The sequence below is a fragment of the Lucilia sericata genome, unplaced genomic scaffold (genome assembly GCF_015586225.1).
Source record: "Lucilia sericata isolate MDLA Ls3-8-SP2 unplaced genomic scaffold, ASM1558622v1 Contig000471F_arrow, whole genome shotgun sequence".
NCBI lineage: Eukaryota > Metazoa > Arthropoda > Insecta > Diptera > Calliphoridae > Lucilia > Lucilia sericata.
The window spans coordinates 1-22,500 of record NW_023994486.1 but is presented as its reverse complement, the minus strand read 5'-3'; the positions used below and the strand labels follow the sequence as shown (position 1 = coordinate 22,500).

The 22,500-nt window shown below is 31.5% G+C and overlaps 10 protein-coding genes across 12 annotated transcripts in view; 3 read left to right on the top strand and 7 right to left on the bottom strand.

Moving 5' to 3' along the window:
* LOC119605289 (malate dehydrogenase, mitochondrial) overlaps positions 1 to 274 on the bottom strand; it is a 5,588-nt gene extending 5,314 nt beyond the window's left edge. The window contains exon 1 of the mRNA XM_037958317.1: positions 46 to 274. Within this exon, the coding sequence (XP_037814245.1) occupies positions 46 to 111 (66 nt within the window). The 5' untranslated portion in view covers positions 112 to 274. The remainder of the gene's footprint in view (positions 1 to 45) is intronic.
* Positions 275 to 1,885: 1,611 nt separating this feature from the next.
* LOC119605285 (ralA-binding protein 1) lies at positions 1,886 to 4,916 on the bottom strand. Of its 2 annotated transcripts, none has more exons than XM_037958312.1 (5): positions 4,695 to 4,916; positions 4,481 to 4,619; positions 3,821 to 4,423; positions 3,451 to 3,759; positions 1,886 to 3,030 (listed from the first exon to the last, which is right to left on the bottom strand). In XM_037958312.1, exons 1-5 carry the CDS (start codon positions 4,795 to 4,797, stop codon positions 2,154 to 2,156), a joined length of 2,031 nt encoding a protein of 676 aa, XP_037814240.1. In that variant the 5' UTR covers positions 4,798 to 4,916; the 3' UTR covers positions 1,886 to 2,153. The 2 variants fall into 2 exon arrangements, with proteins under 2 accessions (XP_037814240.1, XP_037814239.1); XM_037958311.1 differs by having other exon boundaries at positions 3,821 to 4,426; positions 4,695 to 4,914.
* A 412-nt stretch (positions 4,917 to 5,328) lies between these two features.
* On the top strand, positions 5,329 to 6,200 carry LOC119605294. Its single transcript, XM_037958321.1, has one exon. It carries the CDS (start codon positions 5,449 to 5,451, stop codon positions 6,130 to 6,132), a length of 684 nt encoding a protein of 227 aa, XP_037814249.1. The 5' UTR covers positions 5,329 to 5,448; the 3' UTR covers positions 6,133 to 6,200.
* LOC119605290 (ribosome production factor 2 homolog) lies at positions 6,191 to 7,472 on the bottom strand. The gene is made up of 3 exons (XM_037958318.1): positions 7,330 to 7,472; positions 7,047 to 7,262; positions 6,191 to 6,984 (listed from the first exon to the last, which is right to left on the bottom strand). The coding sequence occupies exons 1-3, from the start codon at positions 7,347 to 7,349 to the stop codon at positions 6,276 to 6,278; spliced, it is 945 nt and encodes a 314-aa protein (XP_037814246.1). The 5' UTR covers positions 7,350 to 7,472; the 3' UTR covers positions 6,191 to 6,275.
* Positions 7,473 to 7,687: 215 nt separating this feature from the next.
* On the top strand, positions 7,688 to 9,227 carry LOC119605291 (putative tRNA (cytidine(32)/guanosine(34)-2'-O)-methyltransferase 1). Its single transcript, XM_037958319.1, has 3 exons — positions 7,688 to 7,945; positions 8,269 to 8,924; positions 8,988 to 9,227. Exons 1-3 carry the CDS (start codon positions 7,825 to 7,827, stop codon positions 9,153 to 9,155), a joined length of 945 nt encoding a protein of 314 aa, XP_037814247.1. The 5' UTR covers positions 7,688 to 7,824; the 3' UTR covers positions 9,156 to 9,227.
* On the bottom strand, positions 9,174 to 11,338 carry LOC119605286 (transcription termination factor 5, mitochondrial). Its single transcript, XM_037958314.1, has 4 exons — positions 11,039 to 11,338; positions 9,989 to 10,967; positions 9,637 to 9,861; positions 9,174 to 9,577 (listed from the first exon to the last, which is right to left on the bottom strand). The coding sequence occupies exons 1-4, from the start codon at positions 11,202 to 11,204 to the stop codon at positions 9,256 to 9,258; spliced, it is 1,692 nt and encodes a 563-aa protein (XP_037814242.1). The 5' UTR covers positions 11,205 to 11,338; the 3' UTR covers positions 9,174 to 9,255.
* A 332-nt stretch (positions 11,339 to 11,670) lies between these two features.
* Positions 11,671 to 13,795, bottom strand: LOC119605288 (fatty-acid amide hydrolase 2). Its single transcript, XM_037958316.1, has one exon. It carries the CDS (start codon positions 13,440 to 13,442, stop codon positions 11,832 to 11,834), a length of 1,611 nt encoding a protein of 536 aa, XP_037814244.1. The 5' UTR covers positions 13,443 to 13,795; the 3' UTR covers positions 11,671 to 11,831.
* Positions 13,796 to 14,482: 687 nt separating this feature from the next.
* LOC119605282 (dihydroxyacetone phosphate acyltransferase) lies at positions 14,483 to 19,943 on the top strand. Of its 2 annotated transcripts, none has more exons than XM_037958308.1 (6): positions 14,483 to 14,728; positions 16,302 to 16,831; positions 16,896 to 17,446; positions 17,516 to 18,079; positions 18,138 to 18,299; positions 18,564 to 19,943. In XM_037958308.1, the coding sequence occupies exons 2-6, from the start codon at positions 16,342 to 16,344 to the stop codon at positions 18,882 to 18,884; spliced, it is 2,088 nt and encodes a 695-aa protein (XP_037814236.1). In that variant the 5' UTR covers positions 14,483 to 14,728; positions 16,302 to 16,341; the 3' UTR covers positions 18,885 to 19,943. The 2 variants fall into 2 exon arrangements, with proteins under 2 accessions (XP_037814236.1, XP_037814237.1); XM_037958309.1 differs by lacking the exon at positions 14,483 to 14,728 and adding an exon at positions 16,037 to 16,195 and having other exon boundaries at positions 18,564 to 19,857.
* LOC119605287 (putative GTP-binding protein 6) lies at positions 19,773 to 22,500 on the bottom strand. The gene is made up of 4 exons (XM_037958315.1): positions 22,454 to 22,500; positions 21,866 to 22,350; positions 21,190 to 21,807; positions 19,773 to 20,701 (listed from the first exon to the last, which is right to left on the bottom strand). Exons 2-4 carry the CDS (start codon positions 22,126 to 22,128, stop codon positions 19,969 to 19,971), a joined length of 1,614 nt encoding a protein of 537 aa, XP_037814243.1. The 5' UTR covers positions 22,129 to 22,350; positions 22,454 to 22,500; the 3' UTR covers positions 19,773 to 19,968.
* On the bottom strand, positions 22,128 to 22,496 carry LOC119605299 (transmembrane protein 141; the record flags this gene model as incomplete). The annotated part of the gene is made up of 2 exons (XM_037958327.1): positions 22,128 to 22,350; positions 22,454 to 22,496. Coding segments are annotated over 2 exons (240 nt in total), but the record flags the coding sequence as incomplete, so codon positions are not given.

The following is a 22,500-nucleotide window of genomic DNA, read 5'->3' as shown; positions in this document are numbered from 1 at the left end:
GCCCACTCGACAACGTGGAAATATGAGAAAAATTCATAATAATACCTGTCTGCTGGTGGAGAAACTCCTCATGGATTGGATAGCCAATTGTTTGGATACTTGCTTCAACATCTTGATTGTTATTTCTTCTCTTTTTTCCTTCCTCTAAAAGAAATGTCTGTCCGATTTAGCACACTAGCGGCAACGCACTCTACTGAAAATTTTTCTCACTCGTATGTGTGCTGAAAAAAATTATTCTAGCTTTTTCGCAAAAATACATTCAAGGCGAATTCAAATAAGGTGGTATTTTTCAATCAGCTGTTTATTTTTTTCTTCACTTGACTGGTACGCACTGATGTTAGAGTTTGTTATTGTTTACATTTTTATATTTAAAAATTTCCGTTAAAACAGAGAAAAGCTTCGTTAGTATTTTGAATAATTTATGTAAAAAATCTGAAAATACCAAGCATTTTGTAAACGAATATTTTTCTTATATAATTAATGAATAATTGATACGCATGTACTAACTTAATATAACAATAATATTTTTTCTATTAAATGTTAACAAATTAAACAATATTGTTTTATATTTTATATGTACACTTTACACGATTAACTAAAAAAATTCTGTTCCGGAGAAGAAAAAAAGAAAAATTAATAAATTGTTTTATATTTACACTGTATATATAATGTGATTAACTAACAAAATTCTGTTCCGAAACGCATTTTATAACAAAACTGATATGAGGTATTTATCCGTCCGGCGGCAGCTGACTACAACGTGTAGAATTTTCCATTCACAACAAAAATTCTTTCATTCGTATGTACCTTTTTCCATATAGTTTTACATTTTTATGTTAACTTTTTACAAAAATATTAATTTTACATAATTTTGGACAAAAACTTAAGTTTTGTAAAATTAATCTGCCGGAGTAGAATTTTTCATTTGGAACAAACATTATTCCACTCAGGGTATATTATCTTCACAAATTTAAGTATTTTTATGTGTAATTTTTATAAAATATAAAAATTTCACAAAATATTTTCATTAAATGAATTCGCCGCACTTATTGTTTTTGACATCAGTGCGTACCAAATGCAAAAACAAATTACATGAAAAATTTTGTTGTTGCCGAACTGCCACCACCTTATCTGATTGCGCCTTGATTATTATGAACATAGCTGCCAGACTAAACGATTTCTTGTCTCAAAAATAGCAAAGTGACCATTTTTTGGAAAATTTGATAAAATAAAGATTTAAGTAGTTTTTCCTTTTTTACAGAAAAAAAACGGAAATTATCGGACTTGGACTTCAGTAATAATAAAATTTATAGATTTCTGTGCAATGCTCCCAAACTAACTCATAAAAAAATAGTACTTTTTAGGTTATACTAGACTATACTAGACCACATACTGACTACTTATCAAAAGTTTATAAGTTAGAAAAAGTACCGAATGAGTCGTGAGGGTACTGCGGTATTTTTCGATATAAAAAAGTACTAAAGTTCTGTATATTCCATGTATGTTCTAAAACATAATTAAATTTAAATTATTTATTACCAGATAAAACAAATTTACGATCCGATTATACCTACCTACCTATCTATCTATCTATCTGTCTGTCTGTCTGTCTGTCTGTCTGTCTGTCTGTCTGTCTGTCTGTCTGTCTGTCTGTCTGTCTGTCTGTCTATCTATCTATCCATCTATCTATCTATCTATCTATCTATCTATCTATCTATATATCTATCTATATATCTATATGAAATGTTGATAAAAAGGAGCATATTTTGACTTCTCAATGTTTAATTGAAAAGGGTATGTTATACATCGTTTGAAAGCTTTTCGAAAGCACTTTTGAATAATTTAACTTTCGTAGGTTTTAGTAAACGTTAAAAACAAATAAATATGCCATGATATAAATGTTTTATTTGTTCATTAAGAGCTCAAAATTTAACAATGCGGTTAATATAACACATTACGAATATAGTAAACAGATAAATATGATTAATACTTTTTTTGTTTTAATTAAAATAAAGTGAAAAAATAACAATTTAATATATAAGAGAGAGAGAGGAAGAGTATTTATAAATTTTGGTTAGCAACTAAATGCGCTAAAAGCTGCATTTCTTTTTGGAAAAATTAATACATATAAAATAATTTAAAAATTTGTGTTTTTAAAATTTCTGCATGGCCAATTCCACTTGATAAGCTATACACTGTTTATTTTCTTCGAAAATCTCTTTAGCCAACATTTGTCGCTTATGTTCGAGTAGAGCATTTTCTCGTATGAAATGTTCTACAATACGTTCATAATCTCCTTCTGGTGGAGGAGGGGCATTTTGAGTATTATTAGTACCACCATTTTGATGTGCTAATTTGTTGGCCATTTGTTGTTGCAATTGTTTTAAGCGTAATATTTCGGCACGTTCTGAACTTATGCGTGTTTGTAATTGTGTTTTCCAGGCTAATAGTTCTTGATTTTCCAATTGTAAACGCAATAAAGTGGCATAATCGGGATGAGTTTGAGCCACCATTAACAAACCAGTGTCTTCATCCAAATATAAACCATCTGTTTCTTGTATGTTGGTGGTGAAAGAGGGCGAAATGTTTGTGTTGTTATTAATGGTAATGGCATCATCTTTTGGTTCGTTAACAAAATCTTGTGCGTTATATCTTAAATCATTGGCAGAATTTTGTTCGTTTTGTTCTGCTGCAACTTTTGTAACAGCGTTTGTTTCATCTTCTGCCCCTAAATTTTTACCAATTTTCGTTGCTGAATCCGTAACATCTGTGCTTAAACTTGTAGTACTTGCTTCAAGTTCCTCTATAGATTTTTCTTGTTTCTTTTCAAAAGTTTTCAATTTTCTTTTAAGTTGTGTTATAATTCTTTGCACTTCCCACAATTGTTCTTCTCGTTTTTTTGATACAAAACCAGCATTCATTTCCGAGTGTATTTGGTTAAGTAAACTATCTTGCTTGCGCAACTCTTTTTGGATTTCTTCGGGAGTATCGGGTAATTTCGGACTTGAGGATGTTAAGGGCGGTACATATCTGTAATAAAGAATGCGATATTTGTTTATGGAAAGTTTGATTAATAGCAATAAAATTTTACTTTATTATAAAATTAACGATTCCAGCGAAACGTTGTTTTTTACTTTCTGATCTTGACATTTTTACTTTAATATATTTACTGAATGTTTTACTATAAACATCATTCATTTCATCTGAGCATCTTGTTATCAGTAGATGTGGTTTTATCTTTTTTAAGATACACATTTTTCAAAGTTTATATTTACTTAAATATAACATTATCAGAGAGGTAAGATATTACAAGTATAAATTGTTGATTTGTAATATTAAAGATAGATAGATAGATAGATAGATAGATAGATAGATAGATAGATAGATAGATAGATAGATAGATAGATAGATAGATAGATAGATAGATATAGATAACAATCTTATACTTACTTTACGAGCTTTATATCGGCAAACAATGTTGAACAATGACACAATAATGTCACCAATAAACGATGAGACATTTGCAAAGGTGGGCTCAGTAGCATGGCCAACGATTGAGCATTCATTTTGTTGCTCTTCTCCTGTTGTATGACCGAATCAAAGTGAATAAGTATCCAAGAGAGTAAAACTTTATTGCAACTAGGCAATTGTTCTAAAAGTTGTTCGAGTTCTTCTTGTTGTTTAGTGACTTGCGGATGAGAAGCTACTTCCTCAAAACGAGCGATTAAGTCAGTGGTTAAGATGGGTTCGGGTAATTCTCTGCCAAACAAAAATAGATTAAAAAAAACAACACTTTCAGTTTTAATCCTCTAGTACTTACTTTATGAATAACTTTAATAAACCACAAGCTGTGGGTATATCTAAGACATCAGTTTCTGGCTGACGTTCTCGACTGTTATACAGACGTTTAAAGTGCAAAAGTCTGGTCTTCATTGGTTCCACACGATAGATTTGTTCACTTTTCAGACCATATTCCTGCAAATAATCTATGCAATCGCGTACTACTAAAGGCAATTCAATGCCATCATGACAACGACTGCGTTCGGTAGCCAAACTAACTGAAACACCAAATACAGGCGAACCTAACTCAAGTACTTCTTCCGAACTTATGCTGGTCTGTTGTTTAGCTTTATCCTTCTTATCTTTGCGATCTTTTTCTTTGTCTTTATCCTTGGACTTATCCTTTTTATCTTTATCTTTCTTATCTTTATCTTTTTTCTTGTGCTCCTTATCCTTGTCTTTTTCTTTGTCCTTTTCCTTCTCACCATGTTTATCCTTGTCGCTTTTGTCTCCTTTCTCCTTTATTTTTTCCTCATCCTTTTGATCCTTGTCGAGTTTTTCTTTGTCACGAGATTTTTCACGTTTATCCTTCGATTTAGAAGAGGTAAATTTAAATGCTTTGGATTTTTTCGATTTGGAAGGACTTCTGAAATAAAGTGTATTGAAATAGAATATGTTTTAAATTATTCATTATGTGTACTTGGCATCAAGTTCCTCTTCTGGAGAACTCTCCCCTTCTAAAGCCGCATAACCTCTATCTTTACTTTTGTCCTTTTTATCCTTGCGGCGACCAATCAATAAATCTTTCTTGCTAACTTTATCATGATCACCTTCACTATCTGCAATTTTTTATTTATAATAATGTAAGTTTTATATTTTTAGATTTCTTTCCCTTTTTTTGTGTATTTACTTACAATCACTTTCATCTTTGTTTTTCTTAGATTTTCCACCTTCAACCCCTTCAGAGGCATATAAGCCCGGAAATTCTTTCTCCACATCTGGACTATCGAGTTCCATATTGTTAGAATTTGTTAGTTATATTAGTTTAGTATTTATTAATTATTTTTGTTTAACTTTTGCAAAAACAATTTACTACGATTTGTTCTTTCAATAGATATTCGAGTTGCCATATTTGATGGATTTTTTGTTACGGAGATTACATATTATTTTGAATAACAAAGAAGGACCATAAAATATTAAAAGGCATAACTTATCGACTCTTAAACAGCTGTGATTTTCATATTAATTTAAACTTTTTATATAGGCCAGAGTACAAAAAAAAAACTTTTTCTTTGTTAAAAGTACTATCCATTGAAAAATATTAAAAATTGGAGCCGTTTAGAGTTGTTAATGTGGTTCCTTAAATTCCTCCAATATGATTCCCATTTTCATTTTATTTAACATTTGAGACATCTGGCTATACAATAGTTTCGCTTGATTTGACAATACTACGTCGAATTTTATTAGGTGACAACATTAAACAAATGTTTTTTATACAGACTCTGACAGCGGAAAATTCTGGTGTTTGACAGTTGGTGGAATAGTAAACAATAATCAGCAGTACTACCAATCCCATCTAAATAAATACTACCTGGACAGTATTATTATTCCAAAGTTTTGTTTACAGTGATTACTTTTCTATTTATTTACTGTTTTTTTTTGGTAAAAATGCCTTTCGCCATTAAAAATTTGCAAAAGTCCCACTTGCAACCGCTAACAAAATGTGAAACGTCTGATGTGATTACATTGTGTAAAGTAGCATTTGATTATTTAGCCCATGGCCCGGAACAACAACAGGAAATATATCAAGCCATAGCTAATAAATATGATAAACATTTTGAACGAGCAGAAGTCCAGTTAGCTGTAGAAGCTTTAATTTCACTGCTAATAGAAGCTACTAAAGCAAAAGCGGATGAAAGCGAGTTAAGAAAGCCTTTAACATTAGCAGGCTTTCAAGAGGATACTGTAGATATTTTAACACAATTCATGACTAGTAAACGTAATTTTATTGAAGGTTCTATTAAAACTGCCAATATACGAGCTTATCGTCTGGTCAATATAGAATGGCGTCTGGAAGTTAGATTAGCCTCACGAGCCGTTATGAAGCAATCACAAGTATTTGTAACGATGAAATTATATTTACACACCGAACCCAAGAATGAAAATCGCGATTTATTGGAGGATGTAGAAGATGCTCCAACACCAGTGCATGAAGATGAAAAACGAAATCGCAAAGATTTACTGGTGCAAACCGATTTGAATACCTTAAACTATATGATACATTCCCTCGAAGAAGCTTTAATGGAATCGCGTTCACGGCGTATACGCAATATTGTGGAGGCCATACATTAGTTTGTATTACATACATTTTAGTTTTCATTCTTAAATATATTTTCAACACATCCAACAATTTCTTTAAAGTAAAATGTGTATTTTATTTGTTATTAACTTATTCATATAAAATCTTGTACATAGTACTAAAAGTGTAAAAAAAACTATTCATTATTTGTTAACATTTCCTTGGCAGCGGCCTTAAGCATTTCCTTTTTTTTTTGACGATCCGCTTTCTTTTCTTCTGATGATTTTTTTAGACCCTTAACACGTCTTGTCTGTATCTTACCCAGATTTTGATTACCCATATGTACACGACCATGTGTATTACCCAAATTATCGTGAGTGATGTTCTTCTTTTTGGTAACTTTAAGTTCTTTCGGCTGTTTACGCGCCTGTTTATACAAATCTTCCGAGGCGATCTTAGTACGTCTAATGGAAAAATCTGCCGAGGGACCAATTTCAATTAATTCGATACGTGGTGTTTTTTGACCAGATTTCTTCAATTGTATTTTATAGGATCTCATTAAAATTGTCATGTCTTCGTTGCAAGTAAAACTCATGACATGTTCGATGCCCTGCAGGCGTATAGCTTCTACTTTATCTTTTTGAAAAGTGTCAATCAATAGATTTCTTAAACGTCTTAATTCTTCAGTCTGCGACCATTTGGGACCGTTAAACACTAAACAAGGTTTTACACAAGTACCAATCTTGTCGGTTTTAAACTCGGACATGGCTTGATAATGTTTAATGCCTAATTCCACCATATCCAGGATTTCATTTTCAAAAATACGTCCTAATATTAAGTTATTCGGCCTTTTTTTCGAGGTGGAGCCAAAAGCAAACATTGCGCAGTCATTCTTTTGTGTTAAACTAAAATATAAAGAAACATTTTTCACATTCCTAAGGTTTTTTTAAAGGATATTGTTACTTACAATTCCAAGGAAGAGGGATCATCAAAGGGTGTGATATCATTGTTTCTATTTAAAACTTTAATCAAAGGTTTCTTCAATTGTTGTAAATCCTTCATGCAAGCTTTTACCTCGCCACCGCATTTACGACCATCTAGAAATAACATGGAGCGTGGGCCCTCTATTAGTTGAGGCTCTCTGGCCATTAATACTTTTTTACCCTTGCGGGTTTTGGGTTTTCTGTAAGTTATAAAAGTTGTTTTAATGTTTAACATAATGGGAATATATTGTTAAATTAATAATTTACCTGATTCTTAACAAAGACATTTTATATTATTAAATATTTTAATTTTTTTAGAGAAAAATAAAAAATATGCCAGCCAACGTTGATATATACACGTGTTGTGCTTCTTCTAGTTGTTTTGTTTTTGAAATGAAATGTCAAATATTGTTTATTTTTTTAAGTTAGGGTGACCAAGGTTTGAAATAATTTGTAAATGAAACAATATTTGTAATAACAATGAAAAATATATAGTTATATTGTATAAATACCTTATTATTGTAATGTAAACATAGAACAGAAGTTATTTGGCCCAAATTAAAATTTTTAATTAATTTCCAGCAAAAAATACATTTTAATTTTATGTAAAATCTGGCAACTCTTTACAAGTAAGCTGTCGTGTGGGATGTGTTAAGTGAGAGTAAATGTAAATAAAGTGAAGAAAATATTTGCATGTGTTGTGTGAAAAGTAAATAAATTTATTAATTTGGCTTTTTTATAAACAAAATTTTCAAAAAAAAAATGGGTAAAACTTCCAAAGATAAACGTGATATATATTATCGTTTAGCAAAGGAAGAAGGCTGGCGTGCTCGTAGCGCTTTTAAATTACTACAAATTGATGAGAAATTTCACATTTTGAAAGGTAAGTCCAACCCAAAAAATAAACATTGATTTTTTTATTCCCTACTTCGTTGCAATCTTGCTAATAATTGAAAATAATAGTTCTACAACTACCTTAAAGTATATCAATCGATTCTAAATTGTTTCTTGATTCGGTCAAGATGTTAATTCTGCAATCGAACATGTCGGTAATTTTGTGATATTTCGAATACATCCTATTGTTGATTAAAAGAACCTCATAAAAGCTCTTTATCGTTCATAATTCACTACCAGAGATCAACATTCTGAGCTCCAGTGCTCAACGATTTATTAATTTTTTTTTAACAATTTACATTCCATTTCCAGGAGTTACTCGTGCCGTCGATTTGTGTGCTGCACCCGGTAGTTGGTCACAGGTGTTATCGAAACGTCTGTACGAAAATCGCAATAACAATGAAGAGGTCAAAATCATAGCCGTAGATCTACAAGCTATGGCGCCTCTAAATGGTGTCATACAACTACAGGGTGACATTACTAAACTTAGTACGGCCCAATCGATAATCGAACACTTCGGTGGTGAAGATCAGAAGGCCCAATTAGTAATATGTGATGGTGCTCCCGATGTTACGGGCCTACATGACATCGATGAATACATTCAGAGTCAACTGTTGTTGGCCGCTCTTAGTATAACAACACATGTCCTAATGACGGGCGGTAATTTTGTGGCGAAAATCTTTAGAGGCAAAGATACCAGCTTACTGTACTCACAATTGAGAATCTTTTTCGAAAAGGTATCGATAGCTAAGCCGGCTAGTTCAAGAAATTCCAGCATTGAAGCATTTGTGGTATGTCAAAATTATCGCTGTCCTGACGGTTATATACCGCAAATGATAAATCCCATGGTCGATGATGTACAGGTTATACAAAATGCCACCGAATCAAAAGTAAACAAAGAATTGATACCATTTGTGGTGTGTGGAGATTTAAGGGGTTTTGACTCGGATATGTCGTATAGTTTGAATGTAAGTATGGCACTGTATTAAAAATGTTAAAAATTCTTTAACAAGTTTCCTTTAAATTACCAGCTAAGTGAGGATAAGGAATATACCTATCGCGAAGTGGTGCAAAAGCCTATATCACCGGCTTACAAAGAGATTTTAGATAAACTAAAGAATTGTTCTATTAAACACTCGGCTATTACCATACAACATCAGAAACCCGAAGCACCCGAAGAGCCTACTGTATACTATTAAGAAATAAAACAATTTTTGACTTCTATTTTGATTTTAATTCAAATTAAATAATAAACAAACCTATGAAACTAATTGAAAAAATCAAATTTTCAATAACAAATTAATGATTCACGACATATTCTTTGTTTGTGGCGCCTCCTAAAGCAGTTGTTGCAGTCGTCGCTGCCGGTTTAACACCATATTTATAGATTTTATTTAAACTCTCAGGAAAATCGGGTAATAAATTATTAAAGTTCTCTACATGCTGTGTATGTTGTTCGGTCCAAATACCATCACCGGTAAAATGAAATTCACTTTCAATTAAATATAAAACCAAAGTGAGTACTTCATTATTACTAAGTTGTTTGAAGCTGCGATGTATTTGTAGATCCTGCAAGAATTCTGGTGTTTGCAATTGTATTAATTTTTCATCTATACGTTTGCTGGAATATAAAAGAAACTGTTAAATAGGTTTAAGTAAATATGTAACAATTTAACTTACGTTGGGTATAATAGAAGGTGGATATTGTTATAAATATCGGTTATGGTAAATTTCTTGCTTAATAGGAACTCATAACATTGTTTAACTTGTAAGGCGGGTATGTGACACCAGTTAGGATGTCGAGACAATAAATTACGTACATCCTGTTCCGACTTCTCCATTATATTGGCTAAATATACTACAATATCGCGACCCTTAGTGCGATCGGAGCCATCGCGAGCAAATCTAAAAAGAAAGGTGGAATTTAAAAATTAAATTTTTATTAAACCATTTCCAATTGTATTTCATAATTTGCTTTACATACGTACACAGATCTTTACTAAGAGAGAAATATAAGTTAAACTATACTTACTTGGCAAATGCTTCTGAACCACACGACAATATATGCAATGAGGCACATCTTACTTTCAATTGATTCAAATAATCCAAGCGCAATCTAGCCTTATTTTGATAATGCACCAATCTTAATATTCTTGGATTCGTATTTAAAACCTGAAATTCTTCCACTTCATTTAAATCCTTTAGACGTTCCAACACGGTATCCGGTCCCAAAGTCAATACCTCCAAACAGCGCAGTATAGCCTCTTCGCCTATACCAAAATCCTTAACATGCTGCAGTGTAGCCATTAAGGCATCACAGGATGACATCATTATTTTAGGTCTTTTAAATAATATCTCCCTAATATCTTGACCATCGATCGTGGGTATTTCCTTAATAATTCTACGCACATTATCCGCATCACCATATAATATGAAAGCATTTTTAGCAATACGATCTCGGGGAAATTTCAATTCATCCAAAAGAACTTTAACCATTTTCTGTACGGAATAGAAACTTTTATGTTTCAAACGTGTATAAACCCGCCAGATTTTCTCGACCTCTTCCATGGACATATGCAAGCGCTGTTGCAAATAATTATTGAGTATACGCTGTCGTAAGATTTTCAATTCTAAACTTTCATTGTAGGAATAATTCGTATGCAGTTCCACGTCAATGTCTTCAAAGGTCTGACGCAACTGTTCGATAACATTGACCTTATAGGGTATATGCCCCAAAGACTTTAAAGTGGCCACACTTCTATTCATGGCTGCCACATATTTCGATAACAATGATATGGTGATCGTTTCAAAGCCACATTCTTTAAAAACACTATAACGATTCTCCAAAGTCATTTCATTTGTATAGAGAATCATGGGTTTCGTTAGAATATCCTCTGTCGAAAAGTTAAACTTACGCAAAGCATTTATGGTGTTGACAACATCTTTGGATTTAAGTGTTTTCAATTCGGGATGTTTACTCAGTATGGCATGCCATTTCCAATAGGTGGAACCTTATATATTATAGAGGTAATTTTCTTTAAAATTTATGTTTTCAGTAGGAAGTTTCTTATTTATACTTTACCTATATTTTTAGCAAAAAAACTAGCTCCCAGTTCGGGCGTAAATACCACTTCATCATCTTTATTGGTGGTTTTATTGTTTGTTGATTTTTTGGCATAATATCTTGGTAAATTAGCTACCATTTGACGCACTAGGCATTGTAATTGATTGGGTTGTTGGCGGAACATTTTGTTAATGTTTATAAAACATAATTTATTTTAATTTAACAAAATTTTTCTTTAAATTTTATTAAATAAGAAAACACTTGCAATTTATTTGTTGTAAACATCTGCCTCATGAAATGTGTTTATTGTTGTTTTTATATAAACAGCTGCTTTAAGGGTTGTCGAGATACTAAAAATTGTGAAAATCTATTTCAAAGTCAAAAAATTTTAAAAATGACCAAACACCAATTTTTTTGCAATGTCTATTTAGCTATCTATCTGTTCGTAATCGATACACTAAGGAATATATATTTGTTCGGTAGATGGTGTTGGAATTTTTGTCCATTACGCCTAAACCGCTAAAGCTAAAACTTTAGTACATACATACATACATATGTATATCGCCATTAAGACAGAAATACTTATAGGCAAAACGTAGGTAAAGCAAGCTTCGTTCAGCAATTTTTTAATAAATGAAAACACACACAAATTTTATATAATCAATAATATAAAAATATATAAATATATTTATTAATCGTTTTTGAATACCTTTAACCAAACTAACGGAATGAAAATTTCAACTAAGTCTCGAAAATCATTATGTAGTCTTAAAAATTATTAGTAGATCGAACAAAAATTAAATATTTAACTTTATTTTGCAGCATAGGGTGGTACCCAACCACCAAATCCACGCTCTAATTCCTCAGCCACAGCCAAGCACAAACGATCGTTCATATTATTGGCCACTACTTGCACACCTAGAGGCAGACCATTGACATCTAAACCCAAGGGTACTTGTGTTACCGGTACTTGTAGAACATTAAATATGGAAAAATAACTGAAATCCATAATTTTCACCAGGGGATAGTAGTGGAAGGGAGCAGTGCGTGGAGAACTATGGAAAAATAAGACACCATCGTCACCTAATAATTCCTGCAAAGCTTCTTTGCATTGTGTAGTAGCCTCACGTATTAAACGCTCTTTTTCTTTGGGCAACAACGAATCGATAAGGGAGTAAATGGCTGCCATAGTAAAATCACTCTGGCCTATAAGTTTCTTAAAAAGCTCTATAAATGGATTGAGATCAAGACCATTGCCTAAAAGCTTATTAAAGTCAGCCGGCTCTTGAGTCATCCAGTAACGCCACATTTTACCGGTCAATTCTAATTTGGGTAATTCAGCCAGTTTAACTTCTTGACCAGTTAGATTTTGAAAATGTCGGCGTATTTGGTACATGCGCATTTGTGTCTCACGATTAACCGGATTACATTGCTTCATATTGTTCGAAGGGATATAAAAATAGCGCAACTTTTTCAAATCAACACTTTGAGAAAGTTTCAAAGTTTCGCACATTTTAGGACCGGCTAAAACTTTTAATAAAGGCATTAAATCTGAGGCATAACGGCTCATGGGACCGGCAGCTACCATAGTATTTTCTTCTTTTCCCGTGCGAAAGGTACAGCCGCGCATATTGACAACATTGGGTGAGGGTTTGTGGCCAAAAATACCGCAATTAAATGCTGGTATACGTATAGAGCCACCTATATCCGTACCCAAACCAAAACCAGTACAAGCGGCAGTAATTAAAGCGGCCTCTCCACCGGAAGAACCACCCACAGAACGTCTTAAGTCGTAAGGATTATTAGTTTGTCCTATTAACATATTACGGGACTCTATCCATTTGTTAACTTCAGGCACATTGCTGGTGGCTATAAAAATGGCACCACTTTCCTTCATCAAGCGTACACATTCCGCATCTTCGGTGGCTCTTTCATTTTTACGAGCTATCAAGCCCAATGTGTGCAATTTGCCGGCCACAGCTGTACTGTCTTTGGTTGTAAAGGGTACACCCAAAAATGGTTTGGTTTTTAACGCTTCCTCAGTTAATTCACCACTATCAAGTTGGCGATCAACTTCCTTAGCCTCTTCCAAAGCTTCGGCAAACGGACCATCAACAACAGCATTTATTTCTGGATTAACCGACTTAATACGATCACAATAGGCTTTAACCACTTCATATGCTTTTAATTTACGTTGTTTAATCAACAAAGCCAGCTCCACTGCACTTTTTGAAACTATGTCATCTTGTTTTTTATCTTCTGGCGCACTACATCTACGCTTAGGACCCCAATACCAACCCAAAACAAATTCCAAAATATAATCTAATACGACATGCAGCAAAACCAATAAAGACTCCAAAAATTTATTACACTTTCTGGACATTTTTTTCTTTCTATGGACACTAACGTGTTTTTCCACCATTTCTTGTCAACGTCACTTTAAAACTGGTTACTAAAGCTGATCTTGCATAAGTTAATTGTAGCTTTGGTTTACTTATTTGCTGTTTCTTTGATTTGTTTGTCTGTTAGCCAACCGGACGGAACTTTGTACTTCTTCTTTCAACGCTTACATGTATTAATTGCTTAACAAAATAACAAATAAACTTAAACAAAAAAGAGAGGCCGGTGATGAGACATCAAATTAGATTTTTGTTAAGACCGAAAAAAATCAACACTGTGTATTTAATTAAGGTGATATTAGGATACCTGTTCGATATAAAAAAGTTAAAAATATACCCATATTTAAAGATACAATGAATACAAAGTAAGCAATAAATTTAGTGTATTTATATGATGTTAGGACATTTTTTATGGGTTTATATTATCTGCTTTCTGATAAAAAAGCACTTTTTGTTGACACTGATTATAAATTTGAAGCAAATTTTCAGTTTGTTTTACTTTTATTTTCTCTAATAGAGGACTCTTTACAGCGTATTCATTCAAATTTGTTGTTATAAAGATGATTGAAATTTAAACTATATTGTTAATAGTATTTTAATTTATATATTTTCTTTTGTTTCGCCATAATAAACAAATTTAAATCAATGTTTATTTAAGTAATGTAATGCATTTAACAAATCTGTCAATAAAACAACTTTTTGTAAGGTAAAACAAAAACAATAAAAATTTGACATCTATTAGAATTTAGAAATGATGCCAGATGTTTTTTAATATACAAATGCATTGCAGTTGTTGTAAAGAGAGCAAACACTTAACTCTCTTAATTAATTAAACTCATAAAAAAATTGTTGTTACAACAAAAAACGCATTTAAGGTAAATTATAAAAAGACAACGTATTTTAAAACAAAGATAAATATTTTAAACGAAGTTTTTAAGTCATAAATAACTTTTTAAACATTCACACAAATTTATCTATTATTTTATTTTTACTTTGTAACTCATAGATACTAAAAAGATATCTGCTAGTAGACAACACTTTCCTAAAACAATTTCAAGTAATTTTTCTGTTTTTTCTTGTTTATCATCATGTGCAGTAGTTTCGTGGTGTGTGCGGTAGTAAAAAAAGTGAAACATTTGCAAAAATAGTAAAATATACATGCAGAATTACTAAAAATAAATAAAATAAAGTCTATCAGATTAACAAATACCAATTAAACAAATTAAATACTGGCTACTTAAAAGTATAAACATAACAGTTATAATTATTAAAAATAAAATAACAAAAAACTTGTGTAATTTTGCTGCCGGTGAGAAAAATCAATTTGCAATATGAACAAAAAAAGAAAAAGAAAGTCGTGTATTTTTAACTCTATACCTTATGAATAACATTTTTTTTTTCTTTTTCTTGAAATTAAGTAACAAATTAACTATTCATTTATTGGCACGAATGAGAAATTAACATATTTTTAAAACAAATTGTAATGTTTTTATTATGAGTGTTTGTTGTTTAATTTAAAAAAGAACATGGCCGTTATACATTTAATTAATCAAAAATACTACCCCTATTCACCTATTATTAATTTGTTATGATGACTTAATTGTTTTTTTTTTTTTTTATTATTTGAACAAAAATCTCGTTTTTATTTGCTAAATATGTAAATAATCTTACAATGAATAAATTTTGTGTTTACTTTAGAAGTGTTTACTTTAAAAGTGTTGTAACTCAAAATTTCGATTTAGAGGAGTGAGAAAGCAAAATATTGTTTGTAATGGGAGTATTAAAAGTTTTAAAAATATACAAATCCAATTATTTCTGTGATATGCCCACTGTAGACTATTTTGTAATACCGTTTGTTATAAACTTTCCGTTTTTCTTAAAACTGTTTTTTCTACTTACAACATTCTTGAAATAAACGAGCGTACTATATAGTGGTGTGATTTTAGTTATTTGTATGTATATTTATTCTATTGATTTGATAAAAAATATATATAGTATGTATGTTTGTATATATTTATACATTTGTTGTTATTTACCTTTCTTCTCATTTACATACCTACAACAAATAGTGGGTACTATGTGTTTAAATAACAATATTTAAAATTTTGCTTTTGTTTGTTACCTATAATTTCAATTATTTTATTATATATTTTATTTATACATACCTAGTTTGTTTTGTCTTTTTAACGAATTAATTAACTATTACAATAAAGAGGGTTCTTAAATATTCCACGTAAACATTAGACGACTTGGCATAAAAAAATAAACAATTCTGTTTGGGTGAATCAAAATTTATTCAGTACTAGACTTATTTTAATTTAAAATTTCCTTAATCTATAGTTGTTACTTAAGATTCTCGGGTTAATAGTGACATTTTTATTTTAATATTGACAAAAAATTAAGCATAATGAAAGTATTGCAGAAATGTATAGTTATGTTGCTGTTTATATTGAAAGCCCTTTTATGCAATATCAAAATGTTAGAGGCCCTATAATATAGGGTATTACAAGCATTACATTTAGATAAATAAATAAACCAAATACTTACATACTCATTCACTCACTCACTCTATTTTTAGTAAAGTAATTAACGGATTTCTTTTTATTCTTTTATGATCGAATGAATAATAATCGTATCATAATTTAACACATTTGTCACAGCTAATCAACGTAACCATATCCCAAACAATGATTTTGAACTTAATTAGTTTTCCTAACTAAGTGGTCTGATAATGCACTTAAGCTTATCAGTACAAACAATAAAGACTACATACAATGTATGTAGAATACAGTAATTAAACTCTATGCTAGATTGTTTGTATATAATTTATGAAAAGTCGGGTATTTAACTAATAACTAAACAATTATTTTCTTTTATTGCAGCTTTAATCAACTACCGATTAATTAAAAAGGTTTAATAAAAATGGCCACAATAAAAAATAATTATATAAATGATTTTGAAAATATTTTGGCTCCTGGCAATGAGCCAAATATGACAAAAGAATATAATCCATTGGTTGCCTGTAAACTTGAAAAATATCTAAATCCTTCACAGCTCAAAAATCATGTATTGAAGAGTGAAAAAATCCAACAACTTATAGATTATTATGCACAAAAACAAAATACAACAACCAAAGATATACGACAACAAGTTCATGATATTTTAAATGAAATTGGCTTGGATCGTAATATGGCGATAATACGTTGGTGTGGCATAGCCATAACGGCGATTGGTAAACGTATCTGCAAGGGTATTTATGTTAATAAGGCCAGTATGGATAAGGTGAAGGAGGGCTTGGGAAAGAATCCGGTTTTATATTTACCCAGTCATCGAAGTTATATGGATTTTATATTAATGTCCTATATATGTTTTCATTATGACATCGAAATACCAGGCATTGCAGCGGGAATGGGTGAGTTTTAGTTGTTTTTACTAAAATAGTTGTTTTTTTTTCTAATGTTTAACTTTTATTAAAGATTTCCACTCAATGTTTGCCATGGGCACTATGTTGCGCAAAACTGGTGCTTTTTTTATGCGACGTTCATTTTCCAACGATGAACTTTATTGGGATGTCTTTCGTGAATATATGTATGCCCTGGTGGCAGCTTATCACATTGGTGTTGAGTTCTTCATTGAAGGAACACGTAGTCGTAATTTTAAAGCTTTAGTACCAAAGATCGGCTTATTATCTATGGCTCTTTTGCCATATTTTACCGGTGAAGTGTCAGATATTACTATAGTACCTGTAAGCGTATCCTATGAGCGGGTACTAGAGGAACAGCTATTTGTCTATGAATTGTTGGGCGTGCCCAAACCCAAGGAATCAACTAAGGGTTTCTTTAAGGCTTTAAAAATTATTGATGAACGTTTTGGTAAAATGTATTTGGATTTTGGAGAACCCATTTCGGTAAGAGATTTTATGGGGGAAGCTTGCGGTGCGGATCGCATGAAAAGGGCAGTGATTGGTGCTCATTTGCAAAAGTTAAATAAGAAAGAAATTGATCTAGTCAAGAGTTTGGCAACAGAGGTAAGAGGAAACTTATTATAACAGTTATGAAATTATTTATGTAATTTTCTCTTTTCCCGGTTTTAATAGATTATTTATCAGCAACAAAGACGCATTGTTATAACAACCTTTAATTTAGTTTGTTTATTTTATACCAGTCAATATTACAATAACATCTCGGTTAATCTAGATGAACTTTCACGTGGAATAGTATTGCTCAAAGAAATGTTTGAAGAATTGGGTGCCCATGTGGCCACTGATGTTAATTGCATTAAACCCGAAATAATGGAAACAGTTGAGATTCATTCAAATATCTTGCATTTCAAACAGGCTCGCCTCGAGGTTACACAGGTTCCCGCAAGTCAATTAGCCCAGGAAATTGATTTGAAACTTTTAAAAGCCCACAGTTTATCACCCCGAACAATGGCAGTGGCTGTACCCAGCTTAACATTACAACTCTATATAAATCCTTGTCTATTTTGGTTAGCTCGTCCTGGCTATGTAATTATAGCGGCACTGCAATTGGAAAAGGAACAAGCTTCAAATGTTTCTTTAACAAATGAGGCATCAATTGCTAAACTATGTCAACGTGTAGAAGAATTAGATAATATTTTCAAACATGAATTTATTATAGAATCAAATCGGGAAAAGGAGGTTTGTTGTGTTTTTTGTATTATGTTCGAAATCTTTTTAATTCTATTTACTTTTACAGGAATTTAAACGTAACTTAAAATACTTGGAAAATCATGGTGTTTTACATATTACAAACGGCAGAATCTCAGTGAATCATAATAAACTTAGCCATAGTATACTATCAGCCATAGCACCTTTCCTATGTGTTTACTATCAATTAGCAGTCACTCTCAATGAAATAGTAAGTTATTTTTCAATGGTTGCAACAACAGTTTATATTTTATAGAATATTTAGGGAGAAAATTGAGTAAAACAAACTTTAGCAGAGAAAAAAGTTTAAAGAAAATATCCTTTAGAGACAAAATTTTTATAGAAAATGTGTTAAAAGGCAAAATTTTCACAAAAACATCCTTTAAAAGTTGAAATTTTATAGAAATTAAGAGATAGATTTATTATAGAAAATGTGCTTTTAAAGAGAATTTCCTTTTTTTCATTCCATAAACAGTTACCCGCCGCCGACAGCCTAGAAGAAATACCGATTAAAAAGATTTTAAAAATAATGCAACAACGCATCGAAAAAATTTTAAATACAACCAAAACTAGTCAATTACTACACGTCCATCCCTATTGTTTGGCATTAGATAATTTGAATATAGCAATACATGCATTAGTGCAAGGAACCTATTTACAGCGTAATCGTGAAACCGGTAATTTAAGAAAAACTTCAGACAAACTTGACGATTTAGAGAGGCTTTTATTGGGATATTGTAATTTAATGCCCTTCAAACAATACTATTATTGTAATACTATAACATCAAAGTTATAACTACATTTAAAGTCGGAGGAGGAGGAGGAGGTGGAGCAGGGGCTGGAGCAAGAGCAAGAGAAGCAAACAATTCCAAATAATTTTAAACATAATGTTAAAAAGAAAATACATTTAGTGTTCACATACACACGTATTCTAGGAACTTTAATAGTCATTGTTGTGGTTATGCCCATTATACAATTAGTTTTAAAATATTTAAATTTATAATTAGCTAATACAAGTTTTTTTTTTTTGCTTGCTATTTAATTTAATTGTTTATCTGTTAATTTATTTAGTTTTTAATTTTTTTATATTTTTTTGGTTTATTGTTTTAAGCATTATTTTTGCCATAATATTAGTGTTTAGATTTTATAAGATAGTGTTTATACATTTTAAATCTGGGTGTATTTTTTACGCATAGCATTCCCCTTTAATAATGGATCTACTTAGTTTTTAAAAGGTTTTCATAACATTTAACATTTCGAATTTGAAAAAAAAAAAAAAAAAACAGAAATTTCCGTTCAAATTTCCTTACGAAACAAAAGTTTTATAGAAAAATTTCCTTTAGAAACAATATTTTAAAGAAAATTTCCTTAAGAGTCAACACTTTTATAGAAAATTTCTTTAACAGACAAAATTTGTACACAAAAAATTAAATAAAAACGTATTATAAACGTTTTCAAAGTTTCAATAATCACAAACGAATCTAATTTTGTTTAAACTAATCCCAGTGTAGATTTAATTAAATATTTTCATCCTTTCCATTAATTAAACTTGAAACTAAAATTTCCTTATACATATTTCCAAACATTCCCCAACACTTTTTGTTCTCATCAACTAAAAGCATTTATTTTTATAAACAACAAAACCAAGATGCAATTTCGAAACCAATAAAAAAAAACAACACAATTTTTCATATTTTAAGTCATGCCAATGTTCTTTAGCTTTAAGCTCTTCAATTTAAACAAAATATATTAATCTTTACTTTTTAGCTAATTTATAAAAAAATAGTTTTTATTAAAAACAGTATATAAAAAAAAAAACGAAAATATTTAAAAAAAATATATATAACATACTCTTAAACAAATCCTTAAAAAAAATCACTTTATTTTTGACAAAATTGTTTTTTAAACTGCTGTAAAACACTTTCCTTAATAACAATATCCATTAGTAAGTTTTGTGAATCCACGCTGTCAGCCTTTATATGTACTACAGCGGCATTTTTATAAAGCCAAGACATTTCTATGCCACCATTAGGTACACGTATTGTTAACTTTCGTCTATTAGTGGTGGCTAATATATGATTTTCAATTTCAACCATTAATTCCGACAAACCTTGTTGTTTTTTAGCTGAAACCTTTAAACCCGTGAACGAGTTGACATCTTTGCTATTAAGCAAATCAATTTTATTGCCTACACTTATAATGGGTGGTAAATCAACTTTATCCTCAGTTTCCCAGGACATATTTTGTGTTAAACTTTTCAAAGTCGTCTCTACATGCTGTTTTTGTGCTTCATAGCATGCATGTGATACATCCTGTACATGTAGTATAACATCAGCTAACATGGCATCCTCTAGAGTTGCTACGAAACACTCGATTAGTCCAGTGGGTAGATCTGACATAAAGCCTACCGTATCCATATATATAACTTCAAGATTACAAGGTAAGCGGCCAGCATGAGCTGTCACATCGAGTGTGGCAAATAATTGATCTTTCGGTTGGATTGTTTGTTCTTGAGTTAGTGCCTTGATTATGGATGTTTTTCCTGCGTTTGTATAACCGACAACAGCCACGATGGGATAATTGTGCTGTTTGCGTTTGTTGCGTAAAAGTTTTCTGAGAATAAATACATAATTTTGTAGTTATATTGGTTCGTAATAGAAAAATACACCCTACAGTGTCATAGCGTGACGTCATTAAGTTTTAAAGCATGTTAATAATGGTCCTAAATCTTTCTTTAAGCAAAACAATGAACTCGTGAGTCTTTTTAGTGTTTTTTTCATGCCCATCCCTTCGTTAATCTGTTTATTAACCTGTCATTCTTTAACAGAAACCATTCCCCCGTATCATAAACGAAAAAGTACAGAGACTGTGTCCGGTAAAGAAGATATGGTGCTAATACAGTTTATCCACATTTTAGTACTACAGGTCATCTGAGTACAAATACCCATCCAGCTGTAATCCAAGATATGAAGACATATTACACAAACATTTAAGTTATTTGTAAAGTGTTGGACTACACAAGATCTTAGGTAAGCCGAAATTATTCAACCTAATACAACCCAAAGTTTTAGAAGATGTACAAAAAGTCAACAAACACTTACCTATGATTTCTTATGCGTTCTAATTCCATTTTCAATTTCTTCTCCCTCGTCTTCAGTATCTCCCTTTGGGTGTCGGTCAATGAATAACCCAATTTCGTTGATTTCGATGTATTAGCCTCTTTAGCCTGTGACCAAATATAAGGTATTTCGGCCATTGCCACTTGTAAGCGAGCCTCAGCACTGGTAGCGTGTAAACGTAATATTTGTATTACCACCGAATAACGATCCATGACGGGCAAATGAAAAGTCGCTTCTAATAAGGCTTTTTGAGCAAAACTCAGCGAACCCTTACTAACAAAGATACAAGTAAGCGGTTGCTGATTATGACTTTTAGCCTGACGTAATTCCTGCACCAAATTTCTAATTTCTTCCATTTTACCCTTGCCAAAGAGAGCTTTACGTTCCAGTGATTCTAAGGGCACCTTGATAGCTAAAGCCACTGACCAATTGTTAATGGAGTGTATAAGAGCTTTAGCTTCTTCCAACTGGTCATCAGGTGTAGTAATGGTTGCACGTTTGGGGCCCCACTTAACATAGGGTTGTATGACGAGTACATTTTGAGGTTGTGTTGATTTGCGGGTAACATTCATGGCACCATTTGCCACTAAATCATATTCACTAGAAGATTTGATAATATTTTATTGTTTCCTTTCAATATACTCTCCTTCCGACCTACCTATCTTCCAAATTTAACGACTGTTGAAATTCATCGTGGAGTTCCATTTCTTCGTTATTTTCCTGCTTCTCCTTGGTTTCATATTGATGTTTCCGGTTGCGCAAACCTTTAACACCTTTATTTTGGGTATATTTAAAACGTTTCTGCTGCTGATGTTGTTGTGGAAAATGTTTTAAAGTTGTGGGTAAGGACAAACTATTAAGACTTAGACACCTAACAAAAAGTGCTGACGAAGTCCTCTTAGCAATTAAATTGAAAAACATTTTGTCTTATAATTATGGTTTATTATTAAAAATTAGCTTCTTTAAGTATAGTGTGTTTATCTTCCGCAGCCATCCAGGCTGCTTGACAAGATTTGGTACGTGTACTAGTCACTTGGTAAGCAATAATAGTAGCGGCCACCGTTGAAGTTAAAATATTGTATTGCAATGGATAACGTATGCGGGTTTGTATGATTTTTTGCGTAAAATAAAGTCCAGAAAAACCTTAAATTACAAATAAATTATGCAATTTTGTTAACAATTTGCAACAGTACAACAAATAAACTTTCTTTCACAATATTTATGTTGTCGGTCCGATTTTACATACCCAAACAAAATGATGCCAAACCGGTAAATAAAGCCCTTGTCATACAG